At 41.9% G+C, this 19,225-nt stretch overlaps 1 protein-coding gene across 4 annotated transcripts in view; it reads left to right on the plus strand.

The window, feature by feature from the left end:
• The window catches only part of SYTL1 (synaptotagmin like 1), a 107,197-nt gene that overhangs the window by 53,471 nt on the left and 34,501 nt on the right, over positions 1 to 19,225 (plus strand). For all 4 annotated transcript variants that reach the window (XM_077481022.1, XM_077481021.1, XM_077481023.1 and 1 more), the window contains exons 3-8: positions 2,733 to 2,881; positions 2,958 to 3,057; positions 9,941 to 9,986; positions 11,683 to 11,725; positions 13,226 to 13,314; positions 18,083 to 18,187. In XM_077481022.1, the coding sequence (XP_077337148.1) occupies positions 2,733 to 2,881; positions 2,958 to 3,057; positions 9,941 to 9,986; positions 11,683 to 11,725; positions 13,226 to 13,314; positions 18,083 to 18,187 (532 nt within the window). The remainder of the gene's footprint in view (positions 1 to 2,732; positions 2,882 to 2,957; positions 3,058 to 9,940; positions 9,987 to 11,682; positions 11,726 to 13,225; positions 13,315 to 18,082; positions 18,188 to 19,225) is intronic.

The following is a 19,225-nucleotide window of genomic DNA, read 5'->3' on the forward strand; positions in this document are numbered from 1 at the left end:
TTGGAATGTCTACTTTCCAAAAAGGGGTCATTTGGGGGTATTTGTACTTCCCTGACTTGTTCGGGTCACAAGAAGCGAGATAGGCCACCAGTACATCAGATGTGATCAATTTTGTGCGATTCGCACCACAGCTTGTAGACTCTCTAACTTTCACAAAGACCAAATAATATCCACTAATTTGGGTTATTTTTACCAAAGATATGTAGCAGTATAAATTGTGCCCAAAATTGTATAAAGAAAAATTTATAATTTGCATAATTCTGTCACAGAAACAAAGAAATATGCGTTTTTTTCTAAATTTTCGGTCTTTTTTCATTTATAGCGCAAAAAATATAAACCCCAGAGGTGATCAAATACCACCAAAAGAAAGCTCTATTTGTGGGAAAAAAAGCATAAAAAATTCATTTGGGTACAGTGTTGCATGACTGAGTAATTGTCATTCAAAATGTGAGAGCACCGAAAGCTAAAAATTGGTCTGGGCAGGAAGGGTGTTTAAGTGCCCAGTAAGCAAAGTGGTTAAAACACTTACATAAAAAACATCAAGTGTCTACAGCAAACGGTACTCATTGATTCCTCATGTACTCATCCAACATACAAGCTTGTCCCCAGCCCTGTTTGCACAGGTTTTGATGTGAGTGCTTTTTTGTACTGAGGATTTGAGTATGGACATTTGAATTAAGATCAAATGATTTGAGGATAGTCCCCTGAGAGGACCGGTTGACCTCTTATGGCTTAGAGGTCCAATCTTTGCTGTGAGCATAAAACCATGAATGTGGATGAAGGTGTACAGCATCACAGAATTTGAGAAGATCTTTCAGTAAACAGAGTCACGTGGTTTCATATTTTTGTAGAATTTTAAAGTGACTTTCATTATCAATGAATCACCTGTTTGAAAATGTATACTATATATACTATATTACCAAATGTATTGGGACACCTGCCTTTACACACACTTGAACTTTAATGGCATCCCAGTCTTATTCCGTAGGGTTCAATATTGCGTTGGCCCACCCTCTGCAGCTATAACAGCTTCAACTCTTCTGGGAAGGCTGTCCACAAGGTTTAAGAGTGTGTCTATGGGAATGTTTGATCATTCTTCCAGAGGCGCATTTGTGAGGTCAGGCACTGATGTAGACGACAAGGCCTTGCTTGCAGTCTAATTCATCCCAAAGGTGTTCTATCGGGTTGAGTTCAGGACTCTGTGCAGGCCAGTCAAGTTCCTCCTCCCCAAACTCTCTCATCTATGTCTTTATGGTCCTTGCTTTTTGCACTGGTGTGCAGTCATGTTGGAACAGAAAGGGGCCATCCCCAAACTGTTCTCACAATGTTGGAAACATAATTGTCCAAAATGTCTTCGTATGCTGATGCCATAAGAGTTTCCTTCACTGGATCTAAGGGGCCATGCCCAACCCCTGAAAAACACCCCACAACATAATTCTCCCTTCACCAAATTATTTTGGACCAGTACAAGGTGCATAAAAACATGGATGAGCATGTGTGGGGTAGAGGAACTTGACTGGCCTGAGTCCTGACCTCAACCCAATAGAGCACCTTTGGGATGAATCAGAGCAGTGGTCATCAACCCTGTCCTCAGGGCCCACTAACAGGCCAGGTTTTATGTATTACCTTGGGAGATGCAGACTAGAATACTGCAATCAATGAGCAGCAAATTATATGTCCTGTGATGTGTGTCAGCTATCTTGCAAACCTGACCTGTTAGTGGTCCCCGAGGACAGGGTTAATGACCACTGAATTAGGCCTGATTCACACCTATGCATTTTTTGTGCTTTTTGCATTTTGCATATTTGCACTACAGTCCATTTAACATGGTTGCCTATGGAACACGTTCTGTAGTGCAAATCTGCAAAATGCAAAAAGCACTAAAAATGCATAGGTGTGAATCCAGCCTTCCCAGAAGAATTTAAGCCGTTATAGCTGCCAAGGGTTGCCCAACTCAATATTGGACCCTATGGACTAAGGCTGGATTCACACCTATGCAGTTTTGGTGATTTTTGCATTTTGCAGATTTGTAGGACAGAACGTGTTCCATAGGAAACCATGTTAAATGGACTGTAGTGCAAACCTTCAAAATGCAAAAAGCACTAAAACTGCATAGATGCGAATCCAGCCTAAGACTGAGAAGCCATTAAAGTCCATGTGCATGTAAAGGCAGGTGTCCCGATACTTTTGGTAATATAGTGTATATTATTGGAATACATTTTATAGTGTGGTCAACGCTGTCACTCTATTATTATTTCTTATACACTGTTTTTGGGGGATTCATTAGGCATTGTACAAATGTTTATATTGGTTTATGTTTATGGTGTTGTGATGCACACTAAGTGCAAGTAGCTAGGAGGAATAGGGTTTTATTTGGAGCTCAATAACACCTTATTATATATTTAGTTGTTCTCCTCTGGTGTATCAGCCCTTCGGAGTCTATCTTACTGCATATCTGTTTCTTTGGCTTTAATACTAAGCAGCTTTGTCTGCTTTTGCACATCTACTGCCCCTCTCCATTATTGTTGATATGTTATTTTAGTAATACAATTGTTACTTTGAGTTCATTTACAATTTTTTAGTTTGAGTTCCTTTTAGATTTATTTTAAACCAATATTAAGAAATCCACATCTGTTAAATATGTCAAAACTTTTTAAAAAAAACACAATTATTCCTATTCGTGCTAATAAATTTGCGTAAAATTAACTGAAGGTAAAATCTCTGATTCACAGCAAACTTCGATCATGCGTATCAGATCCTTCTGCACTTAAACGTCTTTCAGGAGATTGGTTCAGTGATGTAAGGGCATCGCGTCCTTGGGGTCAAGTTGGTGGTGTTGATATTGTGAGAGCTTCAATCAGAAGAAAGAAGAAAACCAGAGGTAAATTATAATTTTACGTGGGGCATGTACAAATTTACAGATCTATTTGTTTAATAGGTACAATTGTTATTTACAGCTGAATGGGACCACAACTGGGGTTATGATGATGCAGAAGTCAATGGGAATTATGAGACTGAAACATCTGAAGAGGATGAAATACAGAAATCTGAGACCAGGTAAAACGTTAATACACAATGCAACATGTCGGGAGCAAATAGAAGTAACTGAAGGGTAAACTGATATTTCTTCTTCTTCTGGAGCCCATGGTCTGGTGGGCAAAAATTAACCACTTCAGCCCGGAAGATTTGGCTGCTCAATGACCGGGACATTTTTTGAGACTGTGTCACTGTGTCATTTTAACTGACAGTTGCACGGTCGTGCAACGCTATACCCACAAAAATTGACATACTTTTTTTCCCACAAATAGATATTTCTTTTGGTGGTATTTGATCACCTCTGCAGTTCTTATTTTTTTCACTATAAACAAAAAAAGAGCATCAATTTGGAAAAAAACACAATATTTTGTACTTTTTGCTATAATAAATATACCCATTTAAAAAAAAAAAAAAAAAACACATTTCCTGACAGACTCCATGGCAGCAACGTGTGGGTTAATTCCCGCCTCCGCTACCCTATGGGACACTACTCCCATAAATCTTTGCTCCCTGCCCATGGCCATGTTCTTTTTTTGTCCTCCTCCGTAGGACCCATGATGGTCTTTCTACCTGAAGATTGTTCCCACATGGTTCCACTTTTGGATTGGTCGAATAGCAACTGGGGACTGGATGGTTGTATGGCTCCACTAAGCCCTAGCTACTAGTGGGGTATGGAGTGGGCACTGGATATAGCGCTGGAGGAAGCCAGGAACCTAGCCATTGGCAGGCAGGCTGCGCATTTGGTCTTACAGCCCAGCTAACTAGCAGGTGACCTATTTTGCCCTGAGTAGTCCGGTGTGTTCCTTACCTTCGGCCTGGAGACGATCGTGTGGGAGCGGTAAGATTTTCCTCTTTTTCGTGGCAGCAGTTTGTGTTTGTTTCCTACTTTTGTGGCTATCTTTCCTTTTCTTGTCTCTAGTATTTAAGTTTGTATTTGCAGACATTGCGGCTGGTTTCTCCTGCGTTCCAGCCGCCACTTACCTCCTGTTTTCATTTGCGCGGTCGTTTTGCGCATGCGCGAGTGCGGCATGAGAGCGAGGCTTGGTTCGTGCATGCACGGTAGCGCCAAAATGACACTAATTGCACATGCGCAATGATGTGATGAGGTCACTAAGGCGCCTTATTTAAACAGGGGAAATAGCCTGCAAGCTCTTGGAATGCTTGCAGGCTATTGCGCGCCTTCCCCTTGTCCAGATCTGTTTCTGTGGTGGTAGTTGACCTTTTTCTGCTTCTCTTGTCCTTATTTGTATGTCTTTGCAGCAACAATGGAAGCCTCTAGAGACATGGACTCTCCTCCGCCTGTATGTGGCCAGCCCTCTCACAATACGTACTGCCTTGTGGGGGGGGGGATCCTGTCTTTGTCAGTCTGTTATCTTTCCTTATCTGTATGTTCCCTGTATTTCTGTCTTACACCAGCCCATCCAGGTCAGAACAGTGACGAAGCTCTCACAGAGGAAGCGATTCTTCGAAGTCTTACCACTGGCATTCCTCTTCTAAATCTAAACATCACGGCTCACCCTCAAGATCTGGGCGCCGTAGCGAGGATCGATCTCGCTCCTCCAAGGCTCATTCCAGCCATTCAGCTATCAGTACCTGCTGGGTGTGCAGGTTGCAAGTTCCTACTGGGAAATCCCTGTGTGATCTCTGCTTTTCCAAAGCCTCTAATGAGAGAGGGGGTATGGACCAGCAGCTAAGATCGCTTGTGGAAAAAGTGGTTAAAGAGTCCCTCAAGGGGGTCAGGGCCAGCCAGGTCCCTGTGCCTCAGTCAGAGTCACCTCAGTCACCAGTGAGGGAGACAGAAATTCAAGAGAACTGGGAGTCTTCTCTACCAAGCCATCCTTCAGCTGCAGCGTTAGACAGTGATTCTGAGGAAGATAGTCCCTGTGTGGGGTTTGACTTCGCCTTACTCTCTCCCTTGGTGAAGGCTATCAGAGAGGCTTTGAACTGGGAAGATGATGTGCTTAATCCTTCCAAACAAAGGAAGTTTTTCAAACAACTAAAAAAGGAGCGTCTCAACTTTCCATTCCTGTCTGAGCTTGGTGAGGTCATTACGGACGAGTGGAGTAAGGTTGAGAAGAAGAATAGTATGCTTTCAAAAGTCTTAAAGTTATATCCCTTTAAGGAAGATGAGGTCAAGTATTTGGAATCGGCTCCGCTAGTGGATGCAGCGGTGACGAGACTAGTAAAGCATGTGACACTTCCACTGGAAAATACAATTTCATTTAAGGCCACCTTGGACAGGCGGATTGATTCCGATTTAAAGAGAATTTACCTTACTGCTGGTATGGCCTGTAAACCAGCGTTGGCTTTAGAAGCAATGTCCAAAGCCATGGAAGTATGGATGGACAGTGTGGATGATACCCTCAGGAATATTTCAGATGAAGTCGCAAAAAGTTCTCCTATCCAGGAGTTACGGCTTGCATCGGCTTTTCTGGGGGAGGCCTCGATTGACATCATCCGCTTGGTGTCTCGGGTTATGCTTTCAGCTGTCACCGCTAAACGGGCTCTTTGGCTCTGCCCCTGGCTGGCTGATCCAGCTTCAAAACAGGTGTGGTGCCAAATTCCTTTTGAAGGTTCTTCCCTCTTTGGTAATAAATTGGATAATGCCATAACCCGGGCCACTGGTGGGAAGTCTGGGTTTCTCCCTCAGGATAGACGCTTAAAAAGCCAGAGAAGATTTTTTCCTAAGAAACAATATCAAGAGCAGGCCAGGGAGGCCCGTAGTTATAAACCAGGTCGTGAATATTCCAGGTCATGGAAGTCAAGGCAGTGTTTCTTTAAGAAATCGGCTAAGAGCAATTCGACAGGAGAGAGGGAACCGACAAAATCTTTTTGAGATTGGGCCCACCCAGGCCAGGTGGGGGCTCCTCTTCTACGTTTTCAGCATGTCTGAGCTGCCTCAATCCAGGACTTCTGGACCGTCGGAGGGGTCTCTTCAGGCCATTCCTGGACTTTTAGCAGATCCCCAAGACTCAGGTGCGTTCCCACCTCCCTTCCGGCCTCAGAGGAAAAAGGCAGATCCTGTTAGCTTATCTTTATTGGCTCAAGGCGCTGTCGTTCCCATTTCAGACGATCAATGAGGGTTGGGAATTTATTCTCCTCTCTTTATGGTCCAAAAGAAAAACGGAACTTGGAGGCCTGTCATAGACCTTACCCATCTGAATCGTTTTATCAAAAAGGAGAGGTTCAAGATGGAAACGCTGTCAACAATACAACAATCGGTCCAGTCAGGCGATTGGATGATTTCAATAGATCTTAAGGACGCTTATTTTCATGTCCCTGTGGCAGAAGATTTTCAGCGGTTTCTTTGTTTTTCCGTGGGAAAGCTACATCTACATTTCGTATGTCTCTCGTTCGGGTTTTCAACATTTCCCCGAGTTTTCTCAAAGGTATTGTTAGCTGTGGTGGCCCTATTAAGAACCAAAGAAATTAATTTTCACCATTATTTGAACGAACTTCTGCTGCTAGCCCAGGACAGAGACCGTCTGTTAGTACACAAGGGTCAGGTTATCTCCACTCTTCAAGAATTCGGTTGGATCCTGAATCTAGAGAAGAGTCAGTTAATTCCGTCTCAGTCTCTCATATTCCTAGGAGCCCTCTTCAATATGGTAAAGGGTACCATCTTGTTACTCGGAAGAGAAGGTGTCGGTAATCCGGGACAGAATTCATCCGGCTCTTTCAGCTTCCCATCTTCAGGCTCTCCGGTGTCTGAGGATTATCGGCACTTTGGTGGCCACGATTCCAATGGTGAAGTGGGCCCAATGGAAGATGAGACTCTTCAAAAAAGGGTTTCTTCACCAATGGCTAGGCGAAAAGACTCAGCCCATCCAGATCACATCCTCAATGAAAAGCTCTCTTCCCTGGTGGCTTCAGAGGGAGAATCTGTTCAATTGTCCTTCCATTCTCCCCATCTCGTGGATAAAAATAACTTCGGACACCAGCAACAAGGGCGGGGGCGCCCACTGTTTGACAGAAGTAGCACAGGGCACCTGGGACTTTCCTTCCAGGAGAACGGTGTCGAACATTCTAGAGTTAAGGGCAGCTGTCCAGGTGCTGCTAGCATTTCGTCATCTGATCTCAGGAGCCTCGGTTCTACTCAGGCTAGACAACACGACGGCAGTGCCATATATAAAGGAGACAAGGAGGTACTCTGAGTCTGTCTCTACTTTAGGAGGTAGAGCCAATTATGTACTGGGCCCGGAAGAACCTGGTCAACATTAGAGCAACTTCTGTTCCAGGGATGCAGAATGTTCAGGCAGACTTCCTGTCTCGAATCCTTCTGGACAACAATGAGTGGTTCCTTCACGAGGAAATTTTCAGTTGGATTCTAACATTGGGGTTCTCCCCAGAGGTCGACCTGTTTGCCTCCTTTTGCAACAAGAAACTGGCAAGGTATTATTCCAGGTTTCGGGATCCTCAGGCCTACGGGGTGGATGCACTGACGAAACGATGGTGGTTCAACAGAGCTTATGCTTTTCCTCCAACTCCCATTATTCTTCAGTTTCTGTGGAGACTCAGATCAGAAGCAGTAGAAGTGATAGCTGTAGTACCTTACTGGCCCAACAGACCATGGTTTCCACTGCTAATGCTCCTCAGAGACCCGATTCCCTTACCTCTCAGGCCCGATCTTCTGTCTCAGAGCTCGAGGCTACATCCTTGTCTGGCTCATCTATGTCTCAGGGTCTGGTTTTTGAGAGGGGAAGGTTAGAGGCTCTAGGTTGCCCCAAGGAAGTCATTCCTACTCTCATGAGTGCAAGGAGGAAAAGTACCAACCGGGTGTATGGGAGGATTTGGTCTAGATTCACAAACCACATGTCCTCCAGGCCTTGCTCTGACAGTAACCTGGCGGTCCAGGATGTTTTGAGTTTCTTACAGTCCGGATTAGACATCTCCTTATCTGTCAGCGTTCTTCGTGTTTAAATTTTGGCAATTTCTGCTTTTTCTGGAGTTTCTTGGGCTAAACATCCCTTGGTTCAGCAATTCTTCAAGGGAGCGGTTAGACTTAGACCACAGAGGAAACCTAGATTCCTCAAGTGGGATTTACCACTGGATCTTGACTTCTTCTCACAACTGGACAAACCACTTTCAGTCAAAGGGTTATCCCTCATGACATCTTTTTTAGTAGCCATATCTTCGGCAAAGAGAGTCTCTGAAATACAGTCTCTAGGATTAAAATAGCCTTTCCTCACATTCTTCCCTGACAGAGTGGTCCTAGTGCCAATGCTAGGGTGGAATCCCAAGGTCACTTCAGTCTTCCACGAAAATCAGGATATTACTCTTCCTACCTTTAATTCTGCTGCGAGTCAAGATCTTCATCCTCTTGATATGGGAGTTATTTTGAAGCGATACTTGGAGGCTAGAGCTTCTTTCCGGCAATCTGATTACCTTCGCCTTAGGGCTTCTGTCAGATCCATCGCCACATGGGTGGTTCAGGCGATCCAGTGGGCTTATAGAGAGAAGGGCTTGGCTCCTCCTGAGGCGGTTACAGCACATTCCATGAGAAGTCTCTCTACTTCTTGGACAGCCTCACATCATGTGACTCCTGAAGTTATCTGCAAAGCGGCCTCTTGGTCATCCATTCATACATTTATGGCTCATTATTGTGTTGAACCTGCCAGTTTATCTTCTGTTGATTTTGGTTTAAAGGTGCTGTCGGTTGACAGTGTTAAATAAATCTTTGTTCAGGATTTTTTGCCCACCCGAGTGTGTTTGGCGAGTTATTTCCCACACGTTGCTGCCATGGATTCTGTCAGGAAAATGGAAAATTCCTATCAAAATACTTACCATAATTTTTCTTTCCTGATGGACTCCATGGCAGCAGGAGTTCCCTCCCAAAATGGCTGGAGTAGGCTAGTTAACGAACACGGCCATGGGCAAGGAGCAAACATTTATGGGAGTAGTGTCCTATAGGGTAGTGGAGGCGGGACTTAACACACACGTTGCTGCCATGGAGTCCATCAGGAAAGGAAAATTACAGTAAGTATTTTGATAGGAATTTTCCGTTTTTTTTTTCTCAGTTTAGGCTGATATATATATATTCTTTTACATATTTTTGGTAAAAAAAAAATCACAACAGTATATATTGATTGGTTTGCTCAAAAGTTATAGCGTCTACAAAATAGGGTTTAGATTTATAGCATTTTTATTTTTATTTTTTTACTAGTAATGGTGGTGATCTGCGATTTTTATCGGGACTTCGTCATTATGGCGGACACATCGGACAATTTTGACACATTTTTGGGACCATTGGCATTTATACAGCAATCAGTGCTATAAAAATGCACTGATTACTGTAAAAATTTCACTGGCACGGAAGGGGTTAACACTATGGGCGATCAAGGGGTTAACTGTGTTCCCTGCTACGTGTTTCTAACTGAAGGGGGGAGGGGACTGACTAGAGGAAGTGATAGATCGTGGTTCCTAGCTAATAGGAACACACGATCTGTCACTCCTCTCAGAACAGGGAAGTGTGTGTCCCTGTTCTGTCTCTCGTGCTCACAATCGATGGCCACGAGCATCGGCACCCCTGTTGTGCAGCGGGTGCACACATGCTTGCTATCCCGATGCCGCAAGCTGACGTATAGCTACGACGGTTCACGGGATCGTGCCGAACTGCCGAAGTAAAATGACGACAGCTGGTCGGCAAGCGGTTAAACGCCCAAAGTGAAAAAACAAAGCATGTGAACACATACACACACCCACACACACACACACAAAGTGCACTTTTTACTATAATTCATTTATTTTTTTATTTTTTTTACTTTTAATTGTTTTTTTAACAAATGTGGTGACTGCTCGAATAAATCATTATACTGTGGCTCCTAGTTGCCTTATAGTCCATTATGATTTTAGTCCTTGGCATGCATTTCAGCCATAACAAATGTTACCTGTTTTTTTTTAACAGGCTGCCCAGTGACCTGTCGCCACAAGAACTGTCTGATGACATACAGGTATGTGAGTATGTACTATATGTATGTGTGTGCACATGGTTGTGACTATTCTCGTCACCAATTACTAACCATCCACCACAAATCCAGCATTTTTGGTAAATGCAGATAAGACAAGCACCCAAATCCTAAAAGTTTTATATAACTCTGTTAATTTCTTTTGTCTTTTCAAAAAGGAAACTGGCAAACTGCTTAGACTTACAATTTAGTCAGTGTCCATATACAATATGAAATCAAAGAGCATACAGTCTTTTGAAGTGTATGAAGGCCATGTGTTTCCTAAGCCCTTGTCTCTGTCAATAACTAACATTGCCTATCTTCTGGCACTAAATCAAAGCAGGCCATACACGGTTCGAATCTGAACCAGCCCAAATTTGAACCCTGTATGGGCAGGCTGAATGTACCTAGTTGATAGATCGTTTTACCTGTGATTATCGCTAGAAATAATTCCCCCCCCCCCCCCCCCCACAAAGGAGAAGACAATAGCCCGGCAGGAGGGACTCCCGCATCAACACTGTAGTTGCTGGAAAGGAATTTGCTCCAAGTATGGCTGGCCTAACTAGCCCTAAACAGGAGCTAAGGACAGAAGAAAATACCTAGTTGTGTTTAATAATCTACCAATACAGATTAATGGTCTTAGCCTAAAGGACCATAGCCTATATGTATGTTGTATTGTTGCTACTAGAGAAGCCTGGAGCTGCATTTTTTCCTTTCTGGGGTATCCTGAGTCCTGGCCCTCTGAGTTTATTTGTGTAAACTCTCAGAAATGTTCTAACGTGACCGATGCCCAATTGCTTTCACCTCAAAATGAATCAAGGATTTTACCCTGATGTAAACTGAGCTGCCTGAAGGTCTGGTGACCCCACAATGGGTATAAAACTCTTCTGTGCAGGGGAATTTAAAAAGACACGTGGCCATTCACTAAAATTAGAAGGGAATTGGTTTGACCTTAAACTACGTAAAGGGTTCTTTACTGTTAGGATGGTATGAGTGTGGCATGCTCTTCCACAAGCAGTGCTTTCAGCGGGGAGCATCGATAATTATAAATAATAATAAACTATTAGATAAGCACCTTAACGACCACAACATACAGGGATATACAATGTAATATAAACATAAAAGCACACACACACACACACACGTTGGACTTGATGGATTTGTGTCTTTTTTCAACCTCACCTACTATGTAACTATATAAGATAGAAAATGTGAGTCCCTAATATAAAACACATTTTCCTACCCCCCCCCCCCCCCAAAAAAAAAAAAATATATATATATATATATATATATATATATATATGTGAAAATGGGACAAAAGAAAGTCCTCTTCTGTTTTGCTTAAATGAAATTATTATTATCGGGCCTTATGCATAAAAATGCATTAAACTACATACTACTACTATACTATTACTACTACGACTAACCAGATTCTCTCCTAGTACAGTAACTGTAGAAGGTGTAACTATCAGCCTGCCTAGTGAGCACTTATTCATTCATGAACTTCTCTAGTTCTCACACACTTTCTGATACTTGCTAGCTTCATTAACAATCATTAGTGAAAACTAACAGAAAGGATGTAAGTTATTTTCTCTAAGCTAAAACTGCAAATGTTTGTGCTAAATGACCAATATTGTGTTACATGTACAACAGGTACCTAGGTGGCAAACATATGATTACTAGGATCCTCTTTCTTTTGTAGGATGGGAGCACTTCCCAAGATGGGGAAGAAAACAGTACACCAGGTGTGTAATTATGTCAAATTATTGTCCATCCTATCTTTTGGGAAGATCCTTTTATTTGAGTCCACTAGCTTAAAAGGAATCAGGGGATGATTCAGGATACCAACATCCACTCAAAGTCAGAGTATAGTTTATCCACTTGCCGACCGCCGCACACAGATGTACGTCGGCAGAATGGCACAGGCAGGCAAATGGGCATACCTGTACGTCCCTTGAATTTGTCGCCTATTGGGTGTGCGCGCGCCACCGCATGCCACAGGAGCGTGCCCGCGGATCCCGGGAACTCGATGTTCGCCAGAGGCCCACAATTGCATTGTGGAGAGACAGAACAAGGAGATGCCTTTGTAAACAAGGCATTTCCCTGTTCTGTCTTGTGACATGACAGAGATCATTGCTCCCTGTCACCGGGAGCAGTGATCGCTGTCATGTCAGTGGTAGCCCATCCCCACTACAGTTAGAGCACCTCCCTAGGACACACTTAACCCCTTGATCGCCCCATATTGTTTAACCCCTTCCCTACCAGTGTCATTTACACACTAATCAGTACATTTTTATAGCACTGATCGCTGTATAAATGACAATGGTCCCAAAATAGTGTCAAAAGTGTCCGATGTGTCCGCCATAATGTTGCAGTCACAAGAAAAAATCGCAGCTCGCCACCATTACTAATAAAAAAAATTAATAATAAACATGCCATAAATTTATCCCCTATTTTGTAGATGCTATAACTTTTGCGCAAACCAATCAATATACGCTTATTGTGGTTTTTCAAAAATATGTAGAAGAATACATATCGGCCTAAACTGAGAAAGAAATTAGTTTTTTTGTATATTTTTTTGTGGATATTTATTATAGCAAAATATTAGCAAAGTAAAAAATATTGCTTTTTTTTTTCAAAATTTCACTCTTTTTTTATTTATAGTGCAAAAAATAAAAACCGAAGAGGTGGTCAAATACCACTAAAAGAAAGCTCTACTTGTGGGGAAAAAAGGACGTCAATTTTGTTTGGGTACAGTGTTGCACGACCACGCAATTGTCAGCTAAAGCTACTCGGTGCCGAATCACAAAAAATGCTCTGGTCAGGAAGGGGGTAAAACTTTGTGCGACCGTGTGTATGCAAGAAAGGTTTCGCCCAGAATCCGTCGGAAAAAATCCGACGGATTTTGTGGTCGGAATGTCCAAACTTGTGTATGGGGCATTACTGTTCTTTTTTTTTTAGAAAGCAGCCACAACCAAAGTACAAGTATATAAATCTTTCGTACACAAGTTAGTTAGCATAGGTATTAGAAGGGGGAGGGGACAGTTTTAAGAGTAATTAGGGTTATCCTGAATTTCCACTTTAGGTAATGGAGCCAGGCTGTGATTACCAGAACCAGATCTTGCATCTTCAAATTAAAGAAGACCTTTGCAGCTCCTATTTTACTTTCCTTACATGTTCCCTTTTGCTACCATATGCTTGTAAAACTTTTATTTTTTTTACCTTATTGATTTTCTTGTTTCTAGATCCCATCCCAATGCGCCGTCGTATCCCCAGTGTGGGAGAACTCGACATGGAAGAAATACATTTATCGCCAATATTTCTGATGTCAGAGGTGAGTAGCATAAAGGCTGATAAACATGTTCTTGGTGTTTCCTTCGGGTGTTCCTTATTTTATTCCCATTACAACATGTTCCTACATAGTAAGGTTTTTGTATACAAATATATTTTTAAAGTTGTGAGGTCTCCATATGAGTACTGCAGTCTGTAAAATATTTTTCGTGAGGACCAGAGGACCAGCTTCTTTTATATTTATGCTAGTCTGGCTGTTTATATGGCCATGTAAGATTGATTATACATCATACATTTAATGTAAAAAAAATTATGAAGAATGATTTATATTTTTTATTTTATATTTTTATGAAAGTAGTTTCATTATACATCATTGGAGTTCATTGACTAATATATGTTGTTTTCATTTGTGATTTTGCTTTTATAAATGTGCTTTTTACATACATGGATTATCATATACAGTGTGTTAGTAAGGTGGTAGAGTATTTCTGCTGTAACTTCTAATGTATTCCACAGTCATATTTCCATTAGTGGGTTACTGATTCAGTTAGTAATTATGTGTATGGTGGTGTACCCCAAGGTTCAGTGTTGGGACCCTTACTTTTTAATATCTTTGTAAATGATATTGGGGGTTATTTACTAAAACTGGGGCATGCAAAATCTGGTGCAGCTCTGTGTAGAAACTAATCAACTTCCAGGTTTTATTGCTCAAGTTTAACTGAACAAGCTGAAGTAAGAAGCTGATTGGTCTCTACACAGAACTGCACCAGATTTAACACTCTCCAGTTTAAGTAAATCAACCCCATAGTGTCTGGGATTAAAAGTACCATTTTAGTCTTTGCAGATGGCACCAAGTTATGCAGTGGAATAACGTCCTTACGGGAGGTCTCCAACTTACAAGCCAACCTCAATGCACTGTTTCATTGGGCAACTATATGGCAGATAAGGTTTAATGTTGATAAATGTAAAATTATGCACCTGGAAGATAAGAATATGCATGCATCGTACATACTAGGGGGAGTACAACTGGGGGAATCAATGGTGGAGAAGTATATGGGTGTTCTGGTAGACCATAGGCCTTAATATTAGCATGCAATGCCAAGCTGCGGTTTCCAAAGCGAGCAAAGTCCTTTCTTGTATTAAGAGAGGTATGGACTCCAGAGAGAGAGATATCATTTTGCCCCTGTACAGATCATTAGTAAGACCTCATCTGGAATATGTAGTTCAGTTTTGGCTACTAGTTCACAAAAAAGATATCGGGGAACTGGGAGAAGTGCAGAGAAGAGCAGCCAAACTGATAAGAGGCATGGAGAGCTCAGCTATGAGGAAAGATTAGAGGAACTGAATTTATTCTCTATTGAGAAAAGAAGACTAGGCCCCTGTACACACGGTCGGAGATTTCCACAACCAAATCCGTCGGATTTTGTCCGTCAGATTTAGTCTGACGGATTGTGTCGGAAACTGTTGCATACACACGGTCGGACTAAGTTGTCGAAAAATCCGATCTTTCAGAACGTGATGACGTAATTTCGTTACGATGGGACTAGATTCAGGCTAGTAGCCAATAGCTTTGATGTAGGAATTTGATCTGAGCAAGGGGAGCACTTGGTCCGATCAAAATTCTCTACACATGATCGGATTACGTCCGACCGACCCAGTTGGTCGGGAAATATTTCCAACATGTTGGAAAATTGGGTCCGACGGAGATTCGGACGGAATCAGTCCGATGCATACCACACACAGTCGGATTATCTGACGACACGGTCTGATAAGACACATTCCGACGGATTCTCCGACCATGTGTACGCGGCATAAGGGGGGAAATGATCAACCTGTATAAATAAATAAGTGGCCCATCTGGGGAACTTGGTAATGAGTTATTTACTTTAAGGTCATTACAGAGGACAAGGGGGCAAGCCTTACGTCTAGAGGAAAAGAGATTTAATCTCCAAATACAGAAAGGTTTCTTCACAGTAAGAGCTGTGAAAAATGTTCTGACAGAAAAGGTTCTGTCCAGCTCAATAGAGGCAATAAAGGCATGGATTATTTTCTAAATATACATAATCAGAGGCGGACTGACAACTCATGGGGCCCCTTGGCAATAGGAGATTATGGGGCCCCGTCAATAGGAGAAGATTATGGGGATCCCGGGCAATAGGAGATTATGGGGACCCCAGGCAATAGATTATGGGGCCACACAGTATACACACACATACAGCATACACACACTGACACACAATATACACACACAGAATACACATACACACACTGAAAAGGTACTGGAGAGGCGGGGCAGCTATAATCTTGGGATTTAAAAAAAAAACACAGATTTTTACATACTGTCCCTGGTTTTATTGAGGCTGGCAACCCTGATGGGACCCCTTAGTGGCATGGGGCCCTCGGGCAGTTCCCAAGTGCCCGAATGGTCAGTCCGCCCCTCTACATAATATAACTGGATACTAACATTTATAGGTAAAGTTGATCTGGGAAATATCAGATTACCTCTCGGGGGTTAAGGAAGGAATTTTTTTCCCTATTGGAGCAAATTTATGTTTTTTTGCCTTCCTCTGGATCAACTGTGGGTTTAGGATTGTGTATATGCTGTATGATTGTATGATTATTATTTTTTTCCTGTTTTATTGGTTGAACTACTTGGACTTTTTTCAACCAGACTAATTATATAACTATGTATGGATAAGATCATAGTTTGCAGAAAACATGGAGGTGTTTTTCATTTTTTTTTCCGTTTTATTTGATTTATTAACATTCAAGTAAGATTCTGTGTGCTCCACACCTGTCTCTTAATGCGTCGTAAATAATTCCTACATATGCCACCCTTGATAGGGATTTTCCAATTTGTGTAATTGGGCACATGGTGGTATAGAGCTTATAAGGGTGATTAATTGTATTATTGTGTATGAGGTTATGAGTAAGTGCTAGTCACAGCGTGAAATGTGTCAACTTTTACTGTAGCCCACACTGTCTGTGATGTCTTTTGCATGAAGGCTCAATAAAGGTGAAGTATTGCAGCAAATTACGGATTTATTCTCATTGTGTATCTGCAGATGAGCTGTGCTAGGACATTCACCAAAACCCTGTTTCTGTGTATGGATGGCTAATGTGCTCACCTGGAGAGGCTTTCTCTTCAGTTCTCGTTGTTTCCAGTTTTAGCACCTCTATAGAAGGTGGTGTCTGATCTGGAAACCCTATTGTTCCCATGTACTATTTTCTGTAGACAGAACTTCTGGTTACCTAGGGAGTTAAAGCGGAAGTAAACTGTATCTGAGCACCACAAACTTAAAACACGTTTTAATTCATTTTTAATATTCAAAGCAAACTCATCCATCTATCCATGTCTCCATGCTTTTCACTTTGAAAAACACCCCACTAGCATCTCTAGCCACAGCCATCTTGAGAAAGGGTAGATGATTCATTTAGCATTTACTTCCTGGAATCCATCTGCCCTCAGCTGAGGCATGCAGGCCTTAGCTGAGAAAGCCCCTCCTTCCCTCCTCCAGATAAAAAAATGCCCATGAAGACTCCTGAGATGTAGAACATCATTTTGGCCTAGGCTAGAAACCAGGAAGCAACTGAAGAAATGTAAAAAAAAGTTTAAAACAAGTAAATATGCAAGTAAAAATAATATACCTGTCTATCTGTATCTACTGATGCTAGCAGCATAAGGATTAAACATAGTTAATGTTCATTGAGAGAGTTTAGTTCCACTTTAATTACTTGCCGACCAGCCATCGTCATTATACTGCAACAGGTCGGCATGATCCCGTGAGCCATCGTACGTCGGCTCCTTTACGGATACGGGATAGCAGGCGCGTAAGCCTGCTGCACTGCGGGGGTGCCGATGCTCATGGCTGGCAGTTGCGATGACTGCTGGCCACGCGTGATCGCAGCCATGAGAGGCAGAACAGGGACGTGTGTGTGTAAACACACAAATCCCTGTTCTGCAAGGAGAGGAGAGGAAGATTGTGAGTTCCTAATAGCTAGGAACCACGATCTGTCATCTCCTATAGTCAGTCTCCTCCCAACCACAGTCAGAACACACACTGGTGAACACAGTTAACCCCTTAATCATCCTCTGGTGTTAATCCCTTCCCTGCCAGTGACATTTACACAGTAATAAGTTGTCAATCATCCCAAAAATGTGTCAAATGTGTCCGATGTGTCCGCTGTAATGTCTCAGTCCTGATAAAAATAGCAGATTGCCGCCATCACTAGTAAAACAAAAAAAAAATTATAATAAAAATGCCATAAATCTATCCCCTATTTTGTACACGCTATAACTTTTGCGCAAACCAATATATGCTTATTGCGATTATTATTACCAAAAATATGTAGAAGAATTCATATCAACCTAAACTGAGGAAAAAGTTTGCTTTTTAAAAAAAAAAAAATTGGGGGTATTTATTATAGCAAAAAATACAAAATATTTAGTTTTTTTCAAAATTGTCGATCTTGTGTATATCGCAAAAAGAGATGATCAAATAGCACCAAAAGAAAGCTCTATTTGCGGGGAAAAAGGGATGTCAATTTTGTTTGGGTACAGCGTCGCAACGACCGCACAATTGTAAGTTAAAGCGACGTAAAGAGCTGTATCGCAAAAAATGGCCTGGTCATTGAGCTGCTGAATCTTCTGGGGCTGAAGTGGTTAAGATAAGCTGTAATAACAGCAGATTGCTTATTTTCAACCATATAAATGGGGAAGGAGATACCCTTTGTTCTCCAAAGCTAGTAGTTTGCTACATATTGACATTTTACAGTGTATGTGTCAAATTGCTTACCTGTTTGTTTTTCAGGAAAATCACAGTGAAAATGACCTGTTACAACAGAAGAGCCTAGAAGGTGATGGGCATAGGAACCTTGGTTATAGTCCATCGGTACCAACTCTGGGAAATAAATCTGTAAGAAACAGATATAGTACTTTTTTCTCTGGTAGTATATGTATACTATTACATATTTTTGTAACGGAAGAGTAAAAAGGTTTCATTCTTATAATTTTACTTTTTATATTAAGTCCTTCAGAATATTTTTGGCATAAAAATGTTCTTTTCACAAACATATATATCACTACCATAGGTGTGTACAGTTTATTGCATTAGGGTGTGCACCCCAAAGGTCAAACACACGCGTGTGCGCGCGCGTGTGTGTATATATATGTATATAGAGAGAGGTGTGTGTGTGTGTATATATATATATATATATATATATATATATATATATATATATATATATATATATATATATATGTATATAAACATTTTTTAATTGTACCAAAACATGGACGGTGTCAGTAGGGCAGAGGTTGGTGTCAGTAGTTTTTCATCTTTTTTCTTTTATTTCTGTATTATTTTTTACAATTGTATTTTTAATTATTATTTTTTTTTTAAATTAAGGGCCGGTTCACACTGCGGGCGATGCGAGGCGACACCGACTTGCCTCGCCGCGACCTGCCGCGACCTCAGCGGCGATTTGCAAATGACTTCTGTATAGAAGTCAATGCAAGTCGCCCCGAGGTCGCCCAGAAGTAGTACAGGAACCTTTTTTCTGATTCGGAGCGACTCGAGTCGCTCCTCTCAGAACGGTTCCATTGTACAGAACGGGGGCGACTTGTCAGATTGCGGCGAGGCAAGTCGTGTCGCCTCGCATCGCCCGCAGTGTGAACCGGCCCTTAAGAGCCCCGTTTAGGGAAATATCAGCAGGAGGAATCTGCGCTGCACAGGGTGATTAGGGTGTGCCTAGGCACACCCGGCACACACCCTGTGCATACCTATGATCACTACGGTGTGTAATTGTTATTTTTTTTCTAGAAAGCCTTGTTTTGTGATAAATTGTTTTATCTCAATTTATCACCACCTCAAATAGCTCCTGTTCCTGTATTCTCACATCTGATGCCTATTAAAACCATACCGAAATATAAAGTGTATTTCTACTTTCGCAGC

Source organism: Lithobates pipiens, unplaced genomic scaffold (assembly GCF_037356315.1).
Source record: "Lithobates pipiens isolate NorthernLeopardFrog02 unplaced genomic scaffold, aLitPip1_a1.2 Scaffold_16, whole genome shotgun sequence".
In the NCBI taxonomy this organism is placed as follows: Eukaryota; Metazoa; Chordata; class Amphibia; order Anura; family Ranidae; genus Lithobates; species Lithobates pipiens.